This window comes from Ranitomeya imitator, chromosome 8, assembly GCF_032444005.1.
Source record: "Ranitomeya imitator isolate aRanImi1 chromosome 8, aRanImi1.pri, whole genome shotgun sequence".
Taxonomy (NCBI): Eukaryota; Metazoa; Chordata; class Amphibia; order Anura; family Dendrobatidae; genus Ranitomeya; species Ranitomeya imitator.
Window position 1 is genome coordinate 90,768,605 of NC_091289.1, and position 19,825 is coordinate 90,788,429.

At 43.1% G+C, this 19,825-nt stretch overlaps 1 protein-coding gene across 7 annotated transcripts in view; it reads left to right on the forward strand.

The window, feature by feature from the left end:
• The window catches only part of PDE4DIP (phosphodiesterase 4D interacting protein), a 1,776,665-nt gene that overhangs the window by 1,098,889 nt on the left and 657,951 nt on the right, over positions 1–19,825 (forward strand). For all 7 annotated transcript variants that reach the window (XM_069737152.1, XM_069737153.1, XM_069737154.1 and 4 more), the window contains 3 exons: positions 7,487–7,850; positions 11,098–11,242; positions 19,415–19,531. In XM_069737152.1, coding sequence (XP_069593253.1) covers positions 7,487–7,850; positions 11,098–11,242; positions 19,415–19,531 — 626 coding nt within the window. The remainder of the gene's footprint in view (positions 1–7,486; positions 7,851–11,097; positions 11,243–19,414; positions 19,532–19,825) is intronic.

Here is a 19,825-nt window from a genome sequence, read left to right on the forward strand (position 1 = left end):
GGTGATGTGGTGAAGTCGTTAGGTGCTGCTCTATTTAACTCCACCTAGTGCTTTGATCCTGGCCTCCAGTCAATGTTCTAGTATTGGACTTGCTTCCTCCTGGATCGTTCCTGTGGCCTGCTGCTCTGCATAGCTAAGTTCCGCTTTTGTTATTTTTGTTTGCTGTTTTTTTCTGTCCAGCTTGCTTATTTGTTTTTTCTTGCTTGCTGGAAGCTCTGGGACGCAGAGGGTGTACCTCCGTGCCGTTAGTCGGTACGGAGGGTCTTTTTGCCCCCTTTGCGTGGTTGTTTGTAGGGTTTTGTGTTGACCGCAAAGTTACCTTTCCTATCCTCGCTCTGTTCAGAAAGTCAGGCCTCACTGTGCTAAAACTATTTCATCTCTACGTTTGTCTTTTTATCTTAACTCACAGTCATTATATGTGGGGGCTGCCTTTTCCTTTGGGGTATTTCTCTGAGGCAAGGTAGGCTTATTTTCTATCTTCAGGCTAGCTAGTTTCTCAGGCTGTGCCGAGTTGCATAGGGAGCGTTAGGCGCAATCCACGGCTGCCTCTAGTGTGGTTGGAGAGGATTAGGGATTGCGGTCAGCAGAGTTCCCACGTCTCAGAGCTCGTTCTGTTTTTGGGTTATTGTCAGGTCACTGTATGTGCTCTGACTTCTAAGTCCATTGTGGTACTGAATTACCTAATCATAACAGTACTGGAGGCCAAAAGTACTAATGATTCTCAATAGAGGGAAAAAAGAAGTTCTGAGACCATTTTTTTTTCTCTGCACTGTGTTTTGCCTTTTTTTTCCCCTAGACATTTGGGTGGTTCAGGACACAGGTGTAGCGATGGACATTAAAGGTCTGTCTTCATGTGTGGATCAGCTCACGGCAAGAGTACAAAATATTCAAGACTTTGTGGTTCAGAATTCTATGTTAGAACCAAGAATTCCTATTCCTGATTTGTTTTTTGGAGATAGAACTAAATTTCTGAGTTTCAAAAATAATTGTAAACTATTTCTGGCTTTGAAACCTCGCTCCTCTGGTGACCCAGTTCAACAAGTTAGGATCATTATTTCTTTTTTACGTGGCGACCCTCAGGACTGGGCATTTTCTCTTGCGCCAGGAGATCCTGCATTAAGTAATATTGATGCGTTTTTCCTGGCGCTCGGATTGCTGTACGATGAACCTAATTCAGTGGATCAGGCAGAGAAAAATTTGCTGGCTCTGTGTCAGGGTCAGGATGAGATAGAGGTATATTGTCAGAAATTTAGAAAGTGGTCCGTACTCACTGAATGGAATGAAGGTGCGCTCGCAGCTATTTTCAGAAAGGGTCTCTCTGAAGCCCTTAAGGATGTCATGGTGGGATTTCCTATGCCTGCTGGTCTGAATGAGTCTATGTCTTTGGCCATTCAGATCGGTCGACGCTTGCGTGAGCGTAAATCTGTGCACCATTTGGCGGTATTATCTGAGCATAAACCTGAGCCTATGCAGTGCGATAGGACTTTGACCAGAGTTGAACGGCAAGAACACAGACGTCAGAATGGGCTGTGTTTCTACTGTGGTGATTCCACTCATGCTATCTCTGATTGTCCTAAGCGCACTAAGCGGTTCGCTAGGTCTGCCACCATTGGTACTGTACAGTCAAAATTTCTTTTGTCCGTTACCTTGATCTGCTCTTTGTCATCTTATTCTGTCATGGCATTTGTGGATTCAGGCGCTGCCCTGAATTTGATGGACTTGGAGTATACTAGGCGTTGTGGGTTTTTCTTGGAGCCCTTGCAGTGTCCTATTCCATTAAGAGGAATTGATGCTACGCCTTTGGCCAAGAATAAGCCTCAGTACTGGACCCAGCTGACCATGTGCATGGCTCCTGCACATCAGGAGGTTATTCGCTTTCTGGTGTTGCATAATCTGCATGATGTGGTCGTGTTGGGGTTGCCATGGCTACAAGTCCATAATCCAGTATTAGATTGGAAATCCATGTCTGTGTCCAGCTGGGGTTGTCAGGGGATACATGGCGATGTCCCATTTCTGTCTATTTCGTCATCCACCCCTTCTGAGGTCCCAGAGTTCTTGTCTGATTACCGGGATGTATTTGATGAGCCCAAGTCCGATACCCTACCTCCGCATAGGGATTGTGATTGTGCTATTGATTTGATTCCTGGTAGTAAATTCCCAAAAGGTCGACTGTTTAATTTATCTGTGCCTGAGCACGCCGCTATGCAGAGTTACGTGAAGGAGTCCTTGGAGAAGGGGCATATTCGCCCGTCATCGTCGCCATTAGGAGCGGGGTTCTTTTTTGTGGCCAAGAAGGATAGTTCGCTGAGACCTTGTATAGATTACCGCCTTCTAAATAAGATCACGGTTAAATTTCAGTACCCCTTGCTGCTGTTATCCGATTTGTTTGCTCGGATTAAGGGGGCTAGTTGGTTCACCAAGATAGATCTTCGTGGTGCGTATAATCTTGTCTGTATTAAGCGAGGCGATGAATGGAAAACTGCATTTAATACGCCTGAGGGCCATTTTGAGTACCTAGTAATGCCATTCGGACTTGCCAATGCTCCATCAGTGTTTCAGTCCTTTATGCATGACATCTTCCGAGAGTACCTGGATAATGTCCTGATTGTATACTTGGATGAAATTTTGATCTTCTCGGATGATTGGGAGTCTCATGTGAAGCAGGTCAGAATGGTGTTTCAGGTCCTGCGTGCTAATTCTTTGTTTGTGAAGGGATCAAAGTGTCTCTTTGGTGTTCAGAAGGTTTCATTTTTGGGGTTCATTTTTTCCCCTTCTACTATCGAGATGGACCCTGTTAAGGTCCAAGCCATCCATGATTGGACTCAGCCGACATCTCTGAAAAGTCTGCAAAAGTTCCTGGGCTTTGCTAATTTTTATCGTCGCTTCATCTGCAATTTTTCTAGTATTGCTAAACCATTGACCGATTTGACCAAGAAGGGTGCTGATGTGGTCAATTGGTCTTCTGCTGCTGTGGAAGCTTTTCAAGAGTTGAAGCGTCGTTTTTCTTCTGCCCCTGTGTTGTGTCAACCAGATGTTTCGCTTCCATTCCAGGTCGAGGTTGATGCTTCTGAGATTGGAGCAGGGGCTGTTTTGTCTCAGAGAAGTTCTGATTGCTCGGTGATGAAACCATGCGCCTTCTTTTCCAGGAAGTTTTCGCCTGCTGAGCGAAATTATGATGTGGGCAATCGAGAGTTGCTGGCCATGAAGTGGGCATTCGAGAAGTGGCGTCATTGGCTTGAAGGAGCTAAGCATCGCGTGGTGGTCTTGACTGATCATAAGAACTTGACTTATCTCGAGTCTGCCAAGCGGTTGAATCCTAGACAGGCTCGTTGGTCGCTGTTTTTTGCCCGTTTTGACTTTGTGGTTTCGTACCTTCCGGGCTCTAAAAATGTGAAGGCGGATGCCCTGTCTAGGAGTTTTGTGCCTGATTCTCCGGGTTTATCTGAGCCGGCGGGTATTCTCAAAAAGGGAGTAATTGTGTCTGCCATCTCCCCTGATTTGCGGCGGGTGCTGCAAAAATTTCAGGCTAATAAGCCTGATCGTTGCCCAGCGGAGAAACTGTTTGTCCCTGATAGGTGGACGAATAAAGTTATCTCTGAGGTTCATTATTCGGTGTTGGCTGGTCATCCTGGAATCTTTGGTACCAGAGAGTTAGTGGCTAGATCCTTTTGGTGGCCATCTCTGTCGCGGGATGTGCGTTCTTTTGTGCAGTCCTGTGGGATTTGTGCTCGGGCTAAGCCCTGCTGTTCTCGTGCCAGTGGGTTGCTTTTGCCCTTGCCGGTCCCGAAGAGGCCTTGGACACATATCTCTATGGATTTTATTTCAGATCTTCCCGTCTCTCAAAAAATGTCAGTCATTTGGGTGGTTTGTGATCGCTTCTCTAAGATGGTCCATTTGGTACCCTTGTCTAAATTACCTTCCTCCTCTGATTTGGTGCCACTGTTCTTCCAGCATGTGGTTCGTTTACATGGCATTCCAGAGAATATAGTTTCTGACAGAGGTTCCCAGTTTGTTTCGAGGTTTTGGCGAGCCTTTTGTGCAAGGATGGGCATTGACTTGTCTTTTTCCTCGGCTTTCCATCCTCAGACTAATGGCCAGACCGAACAAACCAATCAGACCTTGGAAACATATCTGAGATGCTTTGTTTCTGCTGATCAGGATGACTGGGTGTCCTTTTTGCCTTTGGCTGAGTTCGCCCTTAATAATCGAGCCAGCTCGGCTACCTTGGTTTCGCCGTTTTTCTGCAACTCTGGGTTCCATCCTCGTTTCTCTTCAGGGCAGGTTGAGTCTTCGGACTGTCCTGGTGTGGATACTGTGGTGGATAGGTTGCAGCAGATTTGGACTCATGTAGTGGACAATTTGACCTTGTCCCAGGAGAAGGCTCAACTTTCGCTAATCGCAGACGCTGTGTGGGTCCCCGACTTCGTGTTGGGGATTTGGTTTGGTTGTCTTCTCGTCATATTCCTATGAAGGTTTCCTCTCCTAAGTTTAAACCTCGTTTCATTGGTCCGTATAGGATTTCTGAGGTTCTTAATCCTGTGTCTTTTCGTTTGACCCTTCCAGATTCTTTTTCCATCCATAACGTATTCCATAGGTCATTGTTGCGGAGATACGTGGCACCTGTGGTTCTATCTGTTGATCCTCCTGCCCCGGTTTTGGTGGAGGGGGAGTTGGAGTATATTGTGGAGAAGATTTTGGATTCTCGTGTTTCGAGACGGAAACTCCAGTATCTGGTTAAGTGGAAGGGTTATGCTCAGGAAGATAATTCCTGGGTCTTTGCCTCTGATGTCCATGCTCCCGATCTTGTTTGTGCCTTTCATATGGCTCATCCTGGTCGTCCTGGGGGCTCTGGTGAGGGTTCGGTGACCCCTCCTCAAGGGGGGGGGTACTGTTGTGAATTCTGTGGCAGAGCTCCCTCCTGTGGTCACAAGTGGTACTTCGGCTGATTCTCTCTATGAGCTTCCGTTGGTGGAGGAGAGTGGTACTGCGGCTTCTGAGTTTCCTTCCTCAGGTGATGTGGTGAAGTCGTTAGGTGCTGCTCTATTTAACTCCACCTAGTGCTTTGATCCTGGCCTCCAGTCAATGTTCTAGTATTGGACTTGCTTCCTCCTGGATCGTTCCTGTGGCCTGCTGCTCTGCATAGCTAAGTTCCGCTTTTGTTATTTTTGTTTGCTGTTTTTTTCTGTCCAGCTTGCTTATTTGTTTTTTCTTGCTTGCTGGAAGCTCTGGGACGCAGAGGGTGTACCTCAGTGCCGTTAGTCGGTATGGAGGGTCTTTTTGCCCCCTTTGCGTGGTTGTTTGTAGGGTTTTGTGTTGACCGCAAAGTTACCTTTCCTATCCTCGCTCTGTTCAGAAAGTCGGGCCTCACTTTGCTAAAACTATTTCATCTCTACGTTTGTCTTTTCATCTTAACTCACAGTCATTATATGTGGGGGCTGCCTTTTCCTTTGGGGTATTTCTCTGAGGCAAGGTAGGCTTATTTTCTATCTTCAGGCTAGCTAGTTTCTCAGGCTGTGCCGAGTTGCATAGGAAGCGTTAGGCGCAATCCACGGCTGCCTCTAGTGTGGTTGGAGAGGATTAGGGATTGCGGTCAGCAGAGTTCCCACGTCTCAGAGCTCGTTCTATGTTTTTGGGTTATTGTCAGGTCACTGTATGTGCTCTGACTTCTAAGTCCATTGTGGTACTGAATTACCTAATCATAACACATGGCTACTGCTGGCTCTGTTGTATCTGCTGCCGTTGCTCCTGCTGGCTCTGTTGTATCTGCTGCATCAACAGCCTGTTGGTCTCTTGCTGTATCTTCCGCCTTTGCTCCTGCTGTGACTGCAACTGGACCAAGTGTTTCAGCAGGTCCTCCCTTTTCCCCCGCAATGCTTGCTGGCTTGCAACAAACTTGACCCAAGACATGAAATAATAGACTTACGTCTCCGCTGGGAACGCTGCCCGCACGTCTACCACCAATTGTAAGGGTTACACTCGCTCAGGTGCGACGGCTGACACTCAGGAGGCACGTTCCATTAAAAGTTCAGAGGGTTTATTGCTCCATAAACCACATAGTAGATAACAAAAAATCAAATAGCCTTTAGCTCAGGAAAAGAAAATACAAGTGTCCAGTCCTTCAGGCTCAGTCCTGGAGCCTTAACACACTTTGGAGGGTTTCACCTCTACACACATCTGCTGTGTTAAACATTACCCTTTCTTTTATAGGTCTAACCACACCTAGGAACCCATCACATGATTAGACATGTGGTTATGACATCACCACAGGTCCTGAAACACACATAGATAGGCAGGGTTATGATACAGCGACAAGCCACCTATGTGACACATATCTCCCGTCGACTATACAACCTTTAGCCACGCTACTATACATATATATATATATATATATATATATATATACAGTACGGACCAAAAGTTTGGACACACCTTCTCATCTAAAGATTTTTCTGTATATTCATGACTATAAAAATTGTAAATTCACACTGAAGGCATCAAAACTATAAATTAACACATGTTGAATTTTATGCTTAACAAAAAAGTGTGAAACAACTAAAAATATGTCTTATATTCTTGGTTCTTCAAAGTAGCCACCTCATCAGCCCGGAAGCTGCACACGGAATGTACTTAGACGTTTCAACATGCCAACGACCCAAAACATAAGGCCAAGTCGACCTGTCGTTGGCTACAGCAGAACAAAGTGAAGATTCTGGAGTGGCCATCCCAGTCTCCTGCCTCAATATCATTGAGTCAATCTGGGGAGATCTCAAGCGTGCAGTTCATGCTAGACATCCCAGGAATTTACAGGAACTTCTTTTGTCAAGAAGAGTTGGCAGCTTTATAATTTGAGAAAATAAAGAACCTCATCCACAACTACCACAAAAAACTTCAAGCTGTCATTGATGTTACAGGGGGCAATACAATGTATTAAGAAATGGGGTATGTGAACTTTTGATCAGGATAATTTGGATGTTTTGGGTTGTCATTATGATTTAAAAAGAGAAAACACAGTAGTATGACAATAAATGGCTTCACCCAACCACTAACCATGAGTGGATAAAAAGTTTTGGTGTTATTCATATTCTCTGAAAAAAGGCCAAGAAAGGAAAAATTCTGCCGGGGTATGTCAACTTTTGAGCACAACTGTACTTACAGCAGATCAAACAAGTATTGAACGCATCACTAATTTTCAATACTCTTTCCCTGTGTGTTTTCCCATTATTATGAATAGCTTAAGTTATGGACATCTATGGTTTGATTTCTTTGCCTGTGTGGATTGGATAGGTTGTTACCTACATCTGGTGAGTATTTAATATCAATAGCTCCTTTAGAAATGTATTTACTTATAAAATTGGTTGTGTGTTGAATATTTACCACCGGCTACACATTAAAATGGCAAATATGTACATCATACAACAATGTGATCACTGTGGGAGTCCGGATGTAACTGACAATTGTTATTATTTTATTTTACCATTAATTTCAGAAATTGGAAACACGATCAGTGTCAAAAGGAGCAGGTAAATTTAAGTGTGGAAAAGACAAGTGGTACCTTACAACATTGGATAGAAAAAATGGAGATGGAAGAAGGAATGGATCTGGCAAAAGAACAAATAAATTTGGATGACAAGAATCAATACTTTATGGGAACGTTGGAGACAAATAACACAGTGAAGTCAAACACAATCACCAATGACACAAAAGTACAGAAGTATATAGGGACAGACATAAATCCTGCACTCTCAAGCCAGTCAAGATTAACATCTTTAAAAAGAAGTTTAAGTGGATCAAATCCAGTAAATGAAGAATTCAAAATTCTTAAGAAAGCTCTTTGGAGATTTCATTTATTGGTAAGCATATTCCGAATTTTTACATTTTCCTTTTGTGTTGCAATACAGTGGCATATAAAACTTTGGGCACACTTGGTCAAAATTATTGTTATTTTGAACAGTTAAGCAAGTTGTAGATGAAATGATCTCAAAAAGATCTAAAGTTACAAATGACACATTTATTTTGTATTTTAGGTAAAAATATATATTTATCCATTTTTTACATTTTAAAAATTACAAAAAGGAAAACGGGCTGATGTAAAAGCTTGGGCACCCTTGTAGATTTGTGTGATCAGATGACTTTGGCCAATGTTTCAGACCTTAATCCCTTAACCCCCAGAGGTATTTTCGGTTTTGCATTTTCATTTTTTGCTCCCCTTCTTCCCAGAGCCATAACCTTTTAATTTTTCATCAATACGGCCATATCAGGGCTGTTTTTTGCGGGACAAGTTGTACTTTTGAACAACACCATTGATTTTACCATGCCGTGTACTAGGAAATGGGAAAAAATTCCAAGTGCGGTGAAATTGCAAAAAAAGTGCAATCCCACACTTGTTTTTTGTTTGGCTTTTTTTTACTAGGTTCACTAAATGCTAAAACTGACCTGCCATTATGATTCTCCAGATCATTGCGAGTTCATAGACACCAAACATGTCTAGGTTATTTTTTACCTAAATTGTGAAAAAAAATTCCAGTTTGTTAAAAAAAATTTTTTTTTTGCCATTTTACGTTAGCGTCTCCATTTTTCTTGATCTCGTGTTGGGTGAAGGATTATTTTTTGCGTGCCATGCTGACGTTTTTAGTTATATAATTTTGGTGCAGATATGATCTTTTGATCTGCCATTATTGCATTTTAATGCAATGTCGCAGCGACTAAAAAACGTAATTCTGGCGTTTTGACTTATTTTCTCGCTACGCCATTTAGCTATCAGGTAAATCCTTTTTTTATTGATAGATTGGGTGATTCTGAACACGACGACACCAAGTATGTGTATGTTTGATTTTTTTATTGTTTTATTTTGAATGAGGCAAAAAAGGGGGGTGATTTGAACTTTTATTTTTTTTTTCATATTTTTAAAAACTTTTTTTTACGTTTGACATGCTTCAATAGTGGAAGCTGCCAGGACCTGATAGTCTCTGCTACAATAGGGCGATGATCAGAACGCCTCTATGTAGTAGAATTACTCAATTGCTATGACTGACAACCACTGGATGGCGCTCACAGCAATCCGGCAGTGACAACCATAGAGGTCTCTAGGTGACCTCTGGTTGTTATGCCAATGAACCGGTGACCCGTGATCACATGATGGGGGTCACCGGTGAGCGAGTTTCCGGCCCTTTGGCCTGAAGCTTGAGATAAGTGCCGCTGTCAGCATTTGACAGTGGCATATAATGGGTTAATGTCATGGGTGGATTGTTATTCCACCCACGGCTATTCCGGGCACATGTCAGCTGTTCAAAACAGCTGACATGTACCAGGAAAGATGTGTGCTCACCGCTGGAGCCCACATCCAAGGGAGGCTGTCCAACATTGGCGTATTATTACGCCCGATGTCAGAAAGGGGTTAATTACTCTGTTTGGGTTATAGCTTGTTCACTATTGGGAAAAGCTAGGTGAAGCAAATATTGCAGCTTTATAAAAACCCACCCTTCTCTAACCTTGGGCCAAAAAACAACAGCTATGGGTTCTTCTAAGCAGTTGCCTAGCACTCTGAAAATGAAAATGTTGGAGGCCCACAAATCATTCATTGAACAAGTCTGTAGGAACCTGTTCACACACCACCAAGAAACTTGAAGACTCAAAAGAGCACAGTGAGGTCAAAAATACTCTGTTGTAAAAAAATCACAGTAATAAGCAAGTGCTAGTTAAAAGATGGAAAAAACAGGGTATTTAGTTGATACGTTTTTTTGCAAAACAATGTATACTCTGCTCCACCAATCGTCAAGGTATACCCATATAGAGCAGTCCTACCTAATGTATATAATACCTATCTGATGTATTTAAAAACCTTATCAGGGTATTTATTTGATACTTTTTTTGCAAAAAAATGTATACTCAACTGAATACCCTGTTTTTTCCATCTTTTGACTAGCACTTGCTTATTACTGTGATTTTTTACAACAGAGTATTTTTGACCTCACTGTGCTCTTTTGTGTCTTCAAGTTTCTTGGTGGTGTGTGAACAGTTTCCTACAGACTTGTTCAATGTGCAAGTAACCCATGTGTTTCTGGTTCTATAATTGTTTTCTTGTTTCTACAAGACTAGGGAGTCCACCACTCCTTATGGGTCGTTTGCATCAAAGCTGTTCCATCCAGCATGTCCACATGGATATTCCGTCTCTGAACCCTGCTTTTACAGGTACTATACAGATGATCAGGTTTTTAAATAAATCAGATAGGGATTATATACATTAGGTAAGACTGCTCTATATGGGTATAGCTTGACGATTGGTGGAGCAGCTTAGTATACTATTTTTTGCAAAAAAACGTATCAACTAAATACCCTGTTTTTTCCATCTTTTGACTAGCACTTGCTTATTACTGTGATTTTTTACAACAGAGTATTTTTGACCTCACTGTGCTCTTTTGTGTCATTTGTAAAAAAAAGCTGAAGTTGAAAAGAGGATGACTTCTACAAATGGATAACTATCCTAAACACATGTAAAAATCCACAATAGGCAACCTCAAAAGGCGCGAGCTAAAGGTTTTATAAAGACCCTCGCAATCGGAACATCATTGAAAAACTGTGGTTAGACCTCAAAATAGCAGTGCATGCAAGATGACTCAGGAATCTCACAGAACTGGAAGAATTTTCCAAGGATGAATGAATGAAAATACCTGAAACAAGAATTGAAAGACATAGCTGGCACCAAAAAATTTTTACAAGCTGTGATACTCTCAGAAACGGGTTCTTCTAGATACTAACCATGCAGAGTACCCAAACTTTTGCATCAGCCCCTTTTATTTTGTTATTTTTAAAACGGAAAAGATGAAAAAATGTATTTTTTTGCCTAAACTGCAAAGGAAACATGTCATCTTTAACTTTAGACCTTTTAGGGATCATTTCATCTTCAACTTGCTTAACTGTTCACAATAACAGTAATTTTGACCAGGCGTACCCAAACTTTTCATGCCACTGTACAATAGTTCTGTTGGCTTTGTGTTGGTTATTTGATGTGCTCAAAGTGGTCATAATGGGATAAAAACATTTTGTATTTCCAATATGTATAACCTTAAATCTAAACTTTTTCATAATTTATTTTTGCAGGATGAAAATTGTCCAGCAAGTAGTTGCACTTCGGCACACAGCAGTATACTGAATGACCCACAGCAGGTTCTGTTTGAGACTCAAAACACCAAGGTTCAAAACACATCAATTTCATTGAATAAAAGACAAAGTGAATCCCTTTCAGGTATGTGTTTTATATTTTTTTAAGTAAATTAAAGATTATGTGAGGAGCCAGGATTATTTGAAGAGTCATGATAGTCTAGCCTTTTGTCTAAACTTTTTATTAGTTTAATTTTTTTCTGGTGTTTGATTTTATTACTGCTATAAATGGGTTTGCTCAAGACCCTGGGGCCGACACCAAGTTTCCATATTTTTCAGTAAATGCGGACTTCCTATATTGGGTTACTAAACTGAAAGGGTAGGCAATAGATCAACCAATAGACATAGAGTGTAAGACAGGGCCCATTCTCATGTCTTGGGAAGAATCTAGGTGTTGACAAAACCCAAGAGAGGGTCCTTCAGAGGTTCTACTGGCCTGGACGTCGAGACATTCTTACCTATTGTCGGTCCTGTCTTAGACAACAGATAACTGCTCCAGTCTCCCACTTCTGTAGTCCCCTAGTACCATTACCTATAGTAGAGGTTCCATTTGACTGAATTGGTATGCATGTTTTGGACCCTAGTTAAGTCCGCCAGTGGGCACAAATATATCCTGGTGGTCATAGACTGCGCAACACGGTACCCGGAGACAGTACCACTGAGAAAGTCCTCCTCCAGGAGTATAGCCCGAGAGCTAATAGATATTTTTCCCTGATGGGCCTGCCAAAGCAGATTCTGACTAAGGAACTCCTTACATGTCCAGAGTAATGAGAAGGCTACGCAAGGCTCTCCAGATTACACAATTCAGGATGTCGGTGTACCATCCGCAGATGGATGGCCTGGTGGAGAGGTTCAACAAAACCTTGAAGTCCATTCTCAAGAAGGTCATGGGGAAAGATGGACGAAATTGGGATTGCCTATTCCATATCTGCTGTTTTCTATTAGGGAAGTTCCAGAGGCCTCTTTGCGGTTTTGAGCTGATTGAGCTGTTGTATGGAAGACACCCCCTTCTTCTGGATATTGCAAAAGAGACATGGGAAGCTGAGGAGAATGGCACTTTTGTAATGATTATTGGAAGCTGAATGAGGTGTTCTAGTTTGATGTGCATCCGATATATAGGGTCAATGAACTCACTGTGAGGCTGGGATATGCCAGATACATCACCACCCTTGACCTAATGAAAGGGTATCTGCAAATTCTTCTGTCCCAAGGTGCCAAGGAGAATACAGCCGTCTCTACACATGACATGTGCTCCAATTACACCAGAATGGATTTTGGGCTGCAGGGAGTCCCAGCCACCTTCAATAGGGCCGTGGACCAGATCCTAGCCCCTCAAAAGAAGTACACCTCAGCTTACATGGATGATAATGTGATCTTCAGCACAGACTGGGGAAGTAATTAGCAGAAGATCGAGTCGGGGCAGCACGGTGGCGCAGTGGATAGCACAGCAGCCTTGCAGTGCTGGAGTCCGAGGTTCAAGCCCCACTAAGGACAACATCTGCAAAGAGTTTGTATGTTCTCTCCGTGTTTGCGTGGGTTTCCTCCGAGTACTCCAGTTTCCTCCCACATTCCAAAGGCATACTGATAGGGAATTTAGATTGTGAGCCCCAACGGGGACAGCGATGAAAATGTGTGCAACCTGTAAAGCGCTGCGTAATATGTTAGCGCTATATAAAAATAAAGATTATTATTATTATTATTATTACTGGATGCGCTGAAGAAGGCAGAGTTTATCATAAATTCAAAGAAGTGCAGAACAGGCCAAATACTTAGGCTATATCATCAGGAGGGGCGATATAAAGCCACAAGTGAACAAAGTAAAGGCAATCCAAAATTGGCCGCAACCAGTCTCCAAGAAACAGGTTAGGGTGTTTCTGGGAATTGTGGGATACTATCGGCGGTTTATCCTAAATTTCGCCATGATAGCTGCACCACTGACCAACGTCATTAAGAGCGCAAAGATGTCCATGGCCAAAAGGGGTTCCAAAACCGAGACAGCATTCCAAGAGTTAAAGCTTGCTCTGTGTAAACAGCCAGTCTTGGTTGCACCTGACATCAGTAAGAAGTTCTTGGCCCAGACAGATGCTCCGGAGGTCAGGTTCAGGCTCATTGTCCCAGGAAATAAATGGTGAGGAATGCTCAATTCTATCTCTCAGTAGGAAACTCTCCTCTTGTGAAAAGAATTATACTTTAGTAGAAAAAGAATGCTTGGCCATCAAATGCACAATTGACATCCTGAGCTAGGTTGAAAGTTCAGGATAGTGATGAATGAGAGCAAGAAAGATGAAGAATGCCCGGGTGACTAGCTGGTTTCTAGCACTCCAGAACTTCAAATTTCTGTGGAGCATAGGCGTGAGAAACTACACGGTAATGCAGATGCCCTGCCTAGAGTTTCCTATTTAGTGATTAAAGATGCCAAAACCGATGGCTTTGGGCAGAGGAGGGGGGGAATATGTAAGAAGGTTACTGCTAAAATACTGGAGGGGAGATATGTGTCACTCAACTGATATGAATCTGGAAAAATGCTCCAGTATACTAAGTGTTGAGATGGGTTAATTGGCCATATTAAGGGCTGAGTTTTAGTGAACAGCAGAAGAGTGGGTGGGAGGCTGTTCACCATATCTTCACCCCAGGGTGTGGTTCAGAATGTGCAGCCTTTGGAATCAGTGTTTGGTGTCTCTACAGATGAGAACTGCAGAACTGTCCTTGTGTTAAAGAAAGCAAAACATTTTTTTTCCCTAAGTGGGCGGATCTCCGCAGCCACACAGACTGTACTATATTTTATTTTGTTTTCCCGTCATTTCAGAAGGACCGTGTTTGTTTATTTAATTTTACACTGTTTATGCAGTATGTTTTTTTTCAATAAACCAGTTGAAACTTAAATGGAAATGTTTCTGTGACTACCTCAGCTTAGTGAGGCTAGTTTCACATTTGCGTTTAAAAACGCAAACGCAGGTGGTGAAAAAAACACATGTAAACGCGTGCAAACGCTGCCTTTTTTAGACGCATGCGGTTTCGAATGCGGTAAAAAAAAACACGGCGTTTTGACGCGTTTACATGCGTTTTTTCCTGCGTTTGCGTTTTTGAAACTCATGATGAGAAGTGTGTGACAGCTGCCAATCATCAAAATCAACTAGAAAACCCACTATAAATAGAAATAGCTAGGGTTAGGGTTTGGATCCCTAGGTTTAGGGTTAGAGTTTGGATCCCTAGGGTTAGGGTTAGTGTTTGGATCCCTAGAGTTAGGGTTAGGGTTAGGATCCCTTTATCACCTTGATGGTGGGGAGTTAGAGTTAGGGTTAGGGTTTGGATCCCTATATCACCTTGATGGTGGGGGGTTAGGGTTAGGGTTTGGATCCCTAGGGTTAGGGTTAGGTTCCCTTTATCACCTTGATGGTGGGGGGTTAGGGTTAGGGTTTGGATTCCTTTATCACCTTGATGGTGGGGGGTTAGGGTTAGGGTTTGGATCCCTTTATCACCTTGATGGTGGCTTATCACTGTGTATACTTGTTTTTTTCTATGGAAACGCATGCGTTTAAAAACGCAACCAAATGCATGTGCTTAAAAACGCATGCGTTTACATAGACAGCAATACATTTTTTTGTCTCTAGAAATTACTACATGTTGCATGTCTGCAACAAAATGCAAGCAGAGAAACGACGCATGCGTCGTCAAATGCAGCAAAACGCATACAAAAAAACCGCACGCGTTTTTAATGTTAAATATAGGAAAAAAAGCATGCTTTTTTTGCGCTAAAACGCAGCGCCAATAAACGCAAATGTGAAATCAGCCTGAGCCGATTTGAAACATTATGCACACACAGCAGATATGCACACACATATGTAAATAAATAAAGCGAATATACATAGTATGTATAGAAAATAGCATATACATGCATATGAACATATATACAGTGTATATATAGCATACACCTATGTTTATATAAATAGCACACATGGTTATATGCACATAGCACACACATGTGTATATACACACCGAACATACACAGATATATATACACATAGCACATTCACACACATTGTACATACACACGTGTATATACATATGGCACATTCACAAATATGTATAAACTGTGGTGCAGTGACCCACGTTACAGCCAGGTGGCGCTGTGTGTGCGCTCCAAGATGCGCTTGGAGGCATAAATATGATGAGACAAAGTCCGGCAGGAGTGTAAATGGCTGGTGTGTGTGTTGCAGAGGAAGACACTCTGCGCTGTCAGTCTGAAGTTTGTTTGGCGTGCTGGGACGTGTAGTCCCACAAGTAATTGTGTAGTTCTAATGGGAGATTGGCAGGGCTAGTTATGAGAGATGGGAGGGTCAGACTAGCCACACACACCCACACTCCCACCCAGGGGAGTGGTTAAAAGGTATATAATGTAACCAGGGTGTGGGTCACATGGTTCCTGGGGATGGATCCGTTTGTTCCATGTGCTAGGTCCTGGACGGTCGGTGTTGGAAGCTCCTGTGAGTGGAGTCTTCCTGGAAGCACCTGAGACTGTGGACCTGATGGACGGTCAGTGTTGGATTGTCCTGGTATGGGCTGGAGTCCTGGAAGCACTGAGGAGTGAGTCCTGCAATAGCCTGGGTGTTGGATTGTCCTGAAGTGGGCTGGAGTCCTGGAAGCACTGCTGAGGCTATGGACTGAATGCTCGAGGGTCTTGGATTGTCCTGGGATGGGCTGGAGTCCTGCAAGCACCTGGTAAGAGTGTGAGTCTGGGAATGGTCAGAGTGTTGGATTGTCCGCGGATGGACTGGAGTCCTGTAAGCACTTGGTAAGATCATGGACTGATGGCCTGTGTGTTGGAAGAGCCTGTGACTGGTCTTCCTGGAAGCGCAGGAAAGGCTGCATCTACAGAGCCTGGGACGGTTTCTGTGTTGGGGAAGCTACAGTTCCTACTGTGGGTCTGGACTATCCGAGGTGCCCTGGTCAGAAGGACGGTGATCCCAGTGAGGCAGTTTCCCTGTGAACCAGCAATGGCAGGAGTCAGTGTGTAGAGCCGAAGTTCCTGAGGTAATCCCTGGTATGGGATAAAACCTGTGATATACGGCAGAGACGTATCTGCCGTTGGAACAGACTGTCAGGGTTTAATATGTTCCGTTAATGCATGTAATGTAATGAAGAGAAAATACGTGACTACCGAATGTTTTGTAAAGCCACACGTGTTAAAGTAGCAGACTGTGTGTAACCTGGCTTACGGTGCGGTTTATGATGCTTTAATAAACCGTAACGGACTTGATTTGTGTGAGAAATCTTGCCTGTATGCGTTATTCCCGTGCAAAGCGAGTGTCCCCCAAGACCCGAAGTAAGGGAAACGCTACAAAACACATAGTACACACATACTGTAGGTATACATATATAGCTCATGCATATGTACAGTATATATACCGCACAAACGTATATATACACATATAACGTACACACACATATACACATAGCACCTACACACATTTGTATAAACATGGAGCACACACATTTCTCTATGCACACAGCACACATGTATGTGTGCATATATATCATACAAACATACTCTATGTATATACACATAGCACACACGTGAATATCCAAATACTATGAACACACATGTATATACAGTACATATAGCACATACACAAATATGTATAAACATGGAGCACACACATATCTATATCCACATAGCACACACATATGTATATTGTGAGACAGTGACCGGCATTGTTGTGAATGACCGGTATGTGTCGCAGAGGAGAACGTATTCTGCGCTATTAGCCTGAAGTGTCTCTGTGGGACTTTTAGTTCCACGAGCCTTGCTTAGTGTATAAGGGGCAGGACTTGCAGGGTTAGTCAGAGAGTCACATAGCCTGATTCCTCCATTTTCTTGGTGAAGCTCCAGGCATTAGTATACATGCACTTTATGTAGCTCTTTGTACCTCTATTCTTTATTAAATTATTAATTGTTCTAACCCCACCCCCCATACCACCCCCCACTTTCTTTATTTATGCCCAGGTCACTATCTGTACTATCTTCCCCTTCTATAAAATGAATACCCTCACCCAATCCCTAGTTTTAAATACTCCTCCAACCTTCTAGCCATTTTCTCCCCCAGCACAGCTGCACCCTCCCCATTGAGGTGCAGCACGTCCCTAGCGTAGAACCTGTAGCCAACTTAGAAGTCGGCCCAGTTCTCCAAGAACCCAAACCCCTCCTTCCTATACTAATTCCAGAGCCACTTATTTATCTCCCTAATCTCCCGTTGCCTCTCTGGCGTGGCACGTGATACAGGCAGTATTTCAGAGAATACCACCTTGAAGGTCCTTGCTTTAAGCTTACAGCCTAATTCCCAGAAATTGTTTTTAAGGAACTTCCACCTACCTCTAACTTTGTCATTTTTTCCAATGTGCACCATGACCGCTGGGTGCTCACCAGCCCCTCCCAGTAATTTGTCAACCCAATCAGCAATGTGTCGGACTCGAGCGCCAGGCAGGCAGCACACTGTTAGATGATCCCTGTCTTTGTAACAGATTGCCCTATCTGTTCCCCTAATAGTTGAGTCCCCCACTACCAGCACCTGTCTGGCCTGCCCTGCTCCCCAATTTCCCTCCTTACTGGAGCAGACACTCCTCTGGCTTTCATAGGACATGCCTTGCTGCAGCAGTGCTACCCCTGTACTGGCACCGCCCTCATCTTCCAACTTAGAAAACTTATTGGGGTGTGCCAGATCAGGACTAGCCTCCCTGGCACTCTTCCCTCTACCCCACCTACTAACTGTCACCCAGCTAGCTGCCTCACATTACTGCAGCTCCATACTACCATCCGCCCCACATCTTTACCATAGAGGTGCAGCTCAGTGAGCAGCAGACTCATTTCCATATTGTCTATGGATCTCAGTGTTGCCAGCTGCACAACGTGCTCACATCTCGTACAGCAGTATGCACCCTCGACCGGCTGTTCAAGGATTGCATACATGTGGCAAGATGTACACTGGATGGCATTGTCAATTATGGAGCTCATTTCCTAATGTAGGATTGCACCAGAAAGACAAGTTAAGTAAAAAGAAATGTAGAGTACTAATAAAATGCAAACAGCAATTCGGTAATTCCTCCCTTGTAAACTCCCTGAATCCAAAATCACCGAATCACAAGTCACACAACTTACTTCCATTCGCACTTACGCTCCGGTCACACTCAGCTCGTTCACACGCACTAAGGATGAATATTTTAAGAGATAAGTTTTTTTCTTTAGCACCAACCAACAGCTCAATGCACTTCGAAAGGAAGTTAGAGCACTGCTTCTAGAGCAAATTCCCCAATTTTCCCCCAACTTCTACACTACACCAAATGAAGAAAAAAAAAGCAACATAGTGTAGCCCTGCTCAGTATCAGGACCAACCCCGTCACTGAAAACAGTATCCTCAAAAACAAAATACATCACAGCAAATCCACATTCTGTCCCATTTTTCTCCATTCTGCCCCATTTGTCTACATGCTGCTCCGATTTGCCTCCATTCTGCCACATGTCCCCATTCTACCCAATTTGTCTCCATTCTGCGACCATTTGTCTCCATTCTGTCCCCATGTCATCTCAATTCTGCGCTCATGTCTCCATGCTGCCCCGATTTGCCTAATTTCTGCCTCCATGTATCCATTCTGCCTCATATGATCTCCCATCCTTTCCCCATAGTGCTATTTTGCAAAAAAGTTAAAAAAAACCTTTCTTCTTACCTGGTCCAGTGGCATCCTCTCCCCTATCCACCTGAGGTGCGAACGCGCCTGTGCATGGCAGTGACATCATACACCAACGACATGCACACCAGTGTCAGCTGCTGGTCTGTGATTGGCTGGCGGCTGTTAACTATTGCCATGTGGGAAGCAACACGGCAATGGATTTCAACTGAATGTGTGTGCGAGGATGCATGTTCAGTTTCTGAGCAGCAGTATCCTGCAGCTGGGGCCCAGTGAGCTGAATTAGAAAGAGGTAGGGCCCAATCCGGACCCCCCTCTGCTCACCAGGCCCCATACACCAGTAAGGGCAGTAATGCCCTGACAGAAGCCCTGAAGCTAACCACATAACTGCTAAAGTCTATCACTGGCCTCAATTCACATCAAGTCAGGTTAATAATGGATTTTTTAAGTCTCCTCATCTGGACATGCTTAACATGTCACTTTCCGCAAGGAGAAACGATACTTCTTGGATCCCATTATTAGAGTCTGATACTTGAAAATGCCTTTAACGGTTGAGCCAACTATTTCTTTATTTCAGATGGGTTTCTTTTGAATCAGGATACCAGAGAAGTTCAGATGGACTTTCAGGATCTTGGCTATGAAACTTGTGGAAAGAGTGAAAATGAAATAGATCGAGAAGAAACAACAAGTCCAGGTGAGATCACTATAGATCAATGAATTTAAATTACAATCTAAAATAAAAAACCAGCAACAAATTGTAATTTGAAAGAAAATGTAACACAATGGCATGTATTGTATTTTCATGTATATTTTTCTTGCCATTAGAACTTTGTGAAATTAGATAATCCAATTATCTCGACTTCCAAACTTAAGTCCTATACCTCATGGTTATTTTTTTAGCAATAATAAATAATAGAATCCAAAACATATAAATGTGTGCCGTAAGCGTTTGCATTGTGTTGCTTAAAAATCACTAATGTCACCAAAC